The following is a 7,572-nucleotide window of genomic DNA, read 5'->3' on the forward strand; positions in this document are numbered from 1 at the left end:
ATACCACTTTGATCATTGTTTACATCATAGGAACGAACTTGGAATAAGATACTCACATATTGATCGTACATAGTTTATGCAATTAGGTTGTCCCTTTGAACTTAGATCTTAGGATCTCCCCTCACATATTTAAATTTCATGGGCTTTAGTCACATTCCTTTAGATGTTTCCTCAACTTGATCTCAATTTAACCCTTTGGTTAGTGGATCTTATGCTAGTCACATTATATGCATACCCTTAGATAACTCAATTTGAGATCAATTGTCTATGGTATTATGTCGATAATGCATATATCTCGACTTACCATTATACTTGAAATTCTATACTAGTCACAGTATATGCATATCGTGGGCACATGTTTCATCCATTCAAGAATGTCATCCAAGAAATTCCAAAGTTATTCAGCTTATTCTCTAGTCTTATCTAGAACTTCAAAGTCAGATTTCATTATCAATATAGTTATAACAATTTTCTTAAGGATTTCCATAATATGAATTCTCATTCCAATGTGAAACATATTCGCGAGTGTCATTAATATCTTGAATATCAAATTCTAAATAGCATCGATTTATCCTTCTAAGATAGTAGGATAGTCAAAGAAAATGCAATCCATCGTTTAGGATTTATTTTTATTTGTTTTGATAATATGGTCATTACCTTCTTAGGATACCCTCCACATTTTGAATTGTTTCTATGACACATGTTTTCAACCTTTTCATAACTCATATAGTGTCTTGTCATTTTTCTTTCATGGGTACCTTATTTAAAAGGTAATTAGTTAACAAAACAACTTCTCTCTCCCCACATATTCTATGACAACTCAAAACTTCTTAACATTGTGTTAATTATATCTTCTGTTTTGCTACTCCTTTTATTTTGACCATCACTATCACTTCTTACCATCTTAATGTATTTATTAAGTTAGTTTTCAACATCATATGTTATAGAAAACCAAATTTTTCTATAACTTCGCTCTTATAGAAAATACACATAACAATACTTTTGCTATCATCAATGAAGATAATAAAATATTTATTCTCCCTCATTTGTGCCATTATTACAAATTTTAATAACTTGACCACTAAAATTTTCTTAGCGTCACCATCTTCCGTTTCGTGTCTATGGTCTAATGTTATCCATAATTCTTTTATGGATATTATACACCTTATATAGTGTATCTAATAATACATTCAAGATGTATTTCTAATATAGGAAGTCATGATACTTCCAAACTTTGACAATAGTATGTGTGGTAACATGTTTACCTCATATTCTCTAATGATAGGAGGATCATCAAACATGACCAAATAAAACATCTTATGTTTCCATATCTTAAAATTCTATCCATAGAATTTTACAAGTTTCTTATTATGACCTACATTATTTTATTTGGTCATGTTCGATGATTCTCCTATCATTAGAGAGGATAAGGTCAACATTCCAAATCACGAATTAGGTGAATCACTGAGATTACCCATTATTTCGTTCAACACGAAATAATTCCAACAATAAACAAAAATTATATTTTGATTTATTCTATCAACAAAATTTAAAACTAAAATTCTAAAACAAATCAGTATATGGGTTGCTACTTTCCAACGATTTCTATTATTAGAAATCAAATAGTTTTGTTATGCGACATAATTAAAATATCAATTGACTTTAAAATAAGAAATCAAAGATTCTAATAAAAAGAAAATTAATTCTCATTTATTTTCAATTTTGTTATCAAATATAATTAAAATTTTAAAACAAATCAGTAACCAAAGTTACTTCTACGACAATTTCTGTTTGTCCAAATTGATATTTTAGCAAACCCGTTAAAACGACAGGATAAATCTCGAAATAAATTTGATCATTTATCTCGTTTTTTCACTATATCTGAATCATTTTAGATCAAATAAAGGAAGAAAAAAGAGTTCTGAATCTTATCGGATTAAAGGGAAATATTCAAATTTCACCTGCTTCTACTTTCTTGTTATTTATTTAAGATTCTTGAAGAGATACTTCATGTTAGTTTTTATTCCTGAGAGATTCCATACTTTTGGTAGTCTCGCGCTCCCAAAACAATGATAGTAAAGCGAAGCACATCTCACCCAGGGAAGGGTCGTTTCTTTTAAAAATAAATTTTAAATTTTTATTTGTTAGATATTATTTTATATTTTTATTGAAAATATATTTTTATCTCAAAAAAACTATATAAATTTTCTCCTTTAAAAATTTTATAAACTTACCCTTATATAAAATTATATGTTGATTCTTGCACCCCTATACATTTTTTACACGAGAAAGTGTCATGTCTCACATTTATTTTATATAAAGGAGGATGCTTTGTACATCTTATTTGTTATTTCTCATCCTATATGATTTATCTTTTGAGTGTCTCAACGGATCAATTGTGATTGTGGTCCCTGATTGCTCGATTTCATATCGAGTGCTCCCGCGGATGGCGTGGACAAGGGAAAATGTCATAACGTAGAAATGAGAGAGAGTTGGGGTTTAAATTATTTTTAATTTTAAAATTAAAATTTTAATTAATCGTATAATAATGAAGTGTATAATTAACAGAATTCAAACTTTAAAAAATTTCATATTCTTTTTTGGTTACAAAAGATGGAATGTAGAAATTAGTTCTTCGACCGGCTGGAGCTTAAGGAAAATCTTCAAATTAAGGCACGAGGTTATATCTATTATGTCTGCTGGTGCAATTTCAGTGAGGAGTGTACGGGATGCAATTCGGGTAAAGAGACCCCTTGTAATATGGCAGAAAATTATCTGGTTTCCCCTCCATATATCAAAACATAGCTTGATTTCTTGGATGGCTTTACTTGATCGACTCCCTACTAAGGATAGACTTCTTCGTATGGTTATCAATGATTGTCAATGCATGTTTTGTGATGACCCATTGGAAACAAGGGATCACTTGTTCCTTCATTGTCCTATGGCTGATTACTTGTGGAATTCAATCTTCTCTCTTTGTGGTCTTCAATTTAGAACTCGTTCTTGGGAATCTTTTTTGGCATGGGCTTGCTCCTCTTGTAAAGATAAATCTTTGCTTACTTCCATAATGAAGATTGCTCTTAATGCTCTGATTTACATTATTTGGGAAGAAAGGAACAAGAAAATGTTTCTAGGTCGATCCAGAAATGCACAAGAATTGCTTCGAGCCATCAAGGACATTGTTGGATCTCAACTTAGGGGTAGAAATTTAAATAGCATTAATAGTGTAAATACTAATCTTTGTAAGCATTGGGACATTGTTTGATTTTGATTCTTTTTGTATGTTGTTTGTCCTGATGTTTTGAGAACTCTGATTTTTGTAATAGGGTCTGTTCTTGGGTAATAAAATTTTAAATTATCCAAAAAAAAAATGGATACGATGACGTTTCTCAGTTACATTCTTAGGGTTTCTTCTTCTTTCCTATCAGAATCTAATAATTGTCGAATATTAGCAGGCGGTTCTGGGAAATCCCCTTCTCCCTCTTCGTCGCTTATGGCAAGTTTGGCTAGCCAATCAGCGCATCTATTGTTCTCTGTCAAAATATGTTTAATCTCCTTCTCCCCGATTTCTTGCATTATATTTCTACATTCCTCGACGATGGTTCTTTGTTGTGGGTCTTCTAAACCTTCATCCTGGAGGGCCCCAATGGCTTCTCGTGAATCCATCTCCATTATCAGATTCCTCAGCTTCAACGATTTCGCGACGGTAATCCACTCACCCTTTTCGTTCTTTATCATACCTCCGACCCCAGTGGTTCCTGAAGATCTGCTGCAAGCACCGTTTGTATTGAGTGTAAAATGACCCTCTGGGGGTTTTCCCCATCGCACCCATCTGGGTTCCCTAGTATTGTTCTCCTTGTTAAACTTTTTCGCATTCATGATATCCTTAGCTAAGTTGCATCCATATTGAAATACATGGTTTGGGTTCCTTTTTTTTCCCTTGAAAATATTTTCATTTCGTTCTTTCCAGATTCCTCATATCATGCAAGTAAACATGTTACACCAGCTTATCTTCTCTTTCAACTCTCTTTTCGAAACACTATTCTTCTTAATCCAACTTTCGAAATCGATTGTATTCAATGGTGAGACATTGTGCACCTGCTCTGTTATCACCGAGACCTCCTTTGCAATCTTACACTCTTTGATAATGTGTTCTATCGATTCAGTTGCACTCCTTGAAAACATTCTCTGTTGTCATTCGTTTCCTTGCCCTAACTTCATTTGTGTTCAATCTGCTTAGACAACAGAGCCAAATAAAGAATCTAATTTGTTCTGTCATTTCCACCATCCAAATCCAGCTATACGTTTTTTTCATTTGAGTAGTTCATATTTCTGTTGAGTATTTCTTTAATAGCATATCTAACTGAGAATGTACCATCCTTCGCGTATCCCCAAGTTGTTTTGTCTTGGTAGTTCTCTTTGTTACCTTCGAAACTCGTGTTATCATGTATTTGTTGAAGAGTCGCTTCTGGTAATAACTGATTAATATCTTAGAAATTCCAGCCCAAATCCTCTAAAAGATAAAAGGTAATTGTTTCTAGTCAGTTTGTTGGGTCGATCTCCGAGAATTGATCTTTTAGAGGAGCGTCTCCGAACCACCAGCGTGCCAAAAGCTCACTTCTTCCCCTGTACTGATGACAAATTTGAATTTACCAAATAAAAATAATTCATAATTCTCAAATAAATAAATAAATTATAAATAAAGTAATATAGAGAAATAAGATCGATCTACAAAGACTAAGAAAGTTTAATAATGTTGTTCCTCGGATTGAATCAACTGCAAGAAAATAAAAGGGATTTAAAATTAATGAAAATAAATAAATAAATATTGAATAAAAATTAATAATAAAAAAATAAATAAAGTATAATAATTAAATAAAGATAATATAGCCTCAAGTTTTACTTAGCCTCAATTTCGATCGGTCATCGAAATAAAATTTCCCTTCATAATGTATTTCGATTACAGTTAACAAGACATTGTAGCTAACTCTTCACTTCGATTAATCGAAATTTCTAAGTCTATCTCCGAAATCCAATCTTTGTTGGTCTAGTCACGTCTATCGCAGTTAGATCCAAAATAACTTTAAATTATGGAAAAACCCGACTCGAGTTATAGCATCTCACCGAGAATCGAACTCGATCTTGATTCCCCTTAACGGACCACCACTAAGTTTGTTCACAGGAAACCGAATTATGACCAACCGATCGGACTTCCAAACTTCAAGCAAAACAGTCTTCAAATCAACATACACCTTTTGAGTAGAAGATGTAATACGTTTTAAGAGAATGACCGATTGTTACTCCCGATTTCCAGAGAATCAAGAATACGATCTGAAGGTAAGGAATATCAAGATTCAATTCTCATGAATGAAATTTAGTTTCACAAAAACCTTCGGCTAAGTAGAAGTTTAGTCAAGCATGGATTAGATCATGCTTAACATTGTGAAAAGAAAATAATGAAAGAAAATAAAGAAATATAGATAGAGATGAAAGAAAAGTATAACTTCAATAAATAACCAAGAAAAATAAATTCAAATTTAAGTTTCAATTGTTGAACATAAGGGATATTTATAACCCGATAGTTCTAAGCAAATAAAATAATTAATTCCTAAAATAATTTAACTAAAAATCCTAATAAGAGTTATAATAAAATAACTAATTTTAAAATAAAATAATAATTAAATAATAAAAATAAAAATCCTAAATTAAAAGGGTTTATCACAAAAGATAAATATTTAATTCTTATCATTGAATTCTTCTTCATCTTCTTGTCCCAGGTAAATTCCAAAAAATATTCAAGGAAGTTATGTTTATCTTATATAAGATGCTAAATGGAATGTCGAAATCTACTAATTTTTAGATTAATTAATCTAATAAAGTTCTTTTCCAAAATAAAGATAAATCATTGATATTAAAGAGGTAAATAATAATAAATATATGTAATATTAAACTCTTGTCAACTGAGCTTCCATTTACAACCTTTTTTATAATATGACGGGTTTTCAAGATACCTTTCCACACATTCGAATTTCTGCTATTACCTTCATACTCCATGAAAGATTTGTTTCGGAGATATTTCTTTTTGAAAATTTTACACCATAAGGCTTCATGTTTTGTGTGAAGTTTCCATCCGTTGTTAGCCATTAAAGCCAAATTCGCGTCTCTAGCTTTCCCAGTCCAAGACCCCCCAAAGCTTTAGATTTACAAACTGAGTCCCAATTTACCAAGTGATTGTGTGTTCTTTCTGTATTGCCCGCTAAAGGAAGTTTCTGTTTATTCTATCAAGTTGATTTCAGGTGGTTGTCGGAAGCAAAGTAGTTTGCATTGTATGAATAGGAATGGCAGCAGTAACAGATTGAATAAGGGTTCTTCTTCCTGCCATAGACAACTTTCCCTTCCAACATGCTAAATTTTGCATCACTCTTTCCGTAAGTGTCTATAAGTATTCGAGTTCACCTTCTTGTGAATAATAGGCACTCTTAAGTAGATTCCAAGATCTGCTGTCAAAGGAATTTCACTTATAGTAGCCAAATAAGCTAATGTTTCTTCAGCAACATTAGGAGAGATGAACATTTTAGATTTCTTGAGGTTAATATCAAGGCCCGAAGCATTACTGAATCTCCTTAGGCAATCCCGAGGTTTTTCCACTTGAATCGCGTTCGCTTCCATGAATAAGAGAAGGTCATCTGCAAAAAAGAAGTGACTCACTTTAGTTCCTCCTTTAGTAATCCTTAAAGCTTCCCATTGCAATTATCGACTTCCTCTAGAATCATATGCGAGAATCTTTCCATCACTAATATAAAAAGATAGAGAGATGAAAGTTCTCCATATTTTCAACGTGGAATACGGAGGGATTCATTTAATATTTCCTGTGGGTGGTCGAAATCTTGCAAAGGTTTCTTTAGGAAATTCCAGTTCACGTTATCGTAAGCCTTATGTAAGTCGGTTTTCATGATAATGGCTCTCTTCCTTCTTTTCCCGTTCACGATCGAATGAACTGACTCCTGCACAATCAATATATTATCAGTAGAAGACCGGCCAGATAAATTTTTTTATCAAGGACCAATAATTCTTTGGAGGATAGGTCTTAGCCTATTCACCAGAACTTTGGATAAAACTTTATAAGTAGCATTAAACAGGCTTAAGGGCCGATACAGGGAAATTCTGTTCTTGGCATTTTTCGGAATTAGCACCATATTTACTTTAAGAACGTTGTTTTTCACTCTCTGTGTCTCGAAAGCATCATTCACAAATTTATAAAGAGTCTGTTTTACAGTTTTCCATTGTTTTTTTAAAAAAAAAAAATAGATTCTTCATGAAGGAATTTTGTATATCCTTGATTTAATTCTTCCACCTTTTTTCTTCTAAACAGTTGCTTGTAAAAATCTGTCGCATGATTTTCTAAGGTAATATTATCAGTAACCTAAGAATCTCCCACGAACAATCCCAGAATTCTAATGTTCATTTTTCTAATTTTAGTGGTTATATGAAAGAATTTTGTATTTCTCTATCCCTTGCTAACCCAGTCCATTCCTGATTTTTGTAACCAAAAAACTTCTTAACACCTCTTGA

General features: G+C 32.2%; 2 protein-coding genes across 2 annotated transcripts; one reads left to right on the forward strand and one right to left on the reverse strand.

Moving 5' to 3' along the window:
* Positions 1-2,692: 2,692 nt before the first annotated feature.
* On the forward strand, positions 2,693-3,265 carry LOC120183068. Its single transcript, XM_039187856.1, has one exon. It carries the CDS (start codon positions 2,693-2,695, stop codon positions 3,263-3,265), a length of 573 nt encoding a protein of 190 aa, XP_039043787.1.
* Positions 3,266-3,393: 128 nt separating this feature from the next.
* Positions 3,394-3,879, reverse strand: LOC120183069. Its single transcript, XM_039187857.1, has one exon. The coding sequence runs from the start codon at positions 3,877-3,879 to the stop codon at positions 3,394-3,396; it is 486 nt and encodes a 161-aa protein (XP_039043788.1).
* Positions 3,880-7,572: the final 3,693 nt, after the last annotated feature.

This window comes from Hibiscus syriacus, unplaced genomic scaffold, assembly GCF_006381635.1.
Source record: "Hibiscus syriacus cultivar Baekdansim isolate YM2019G1 unplaced genomic scaffold, ASM638163v2 tig00112738_pilon, whole genome shotgun sequence".
Classification (NCBI taxonomy): domain Eukaryota; kingdom Viridiplantae; phylum Streptophyta; class Magnoliopsida; order Malvales; family Malvaceae; genus Hibiscus; species Hibiscus syriacus.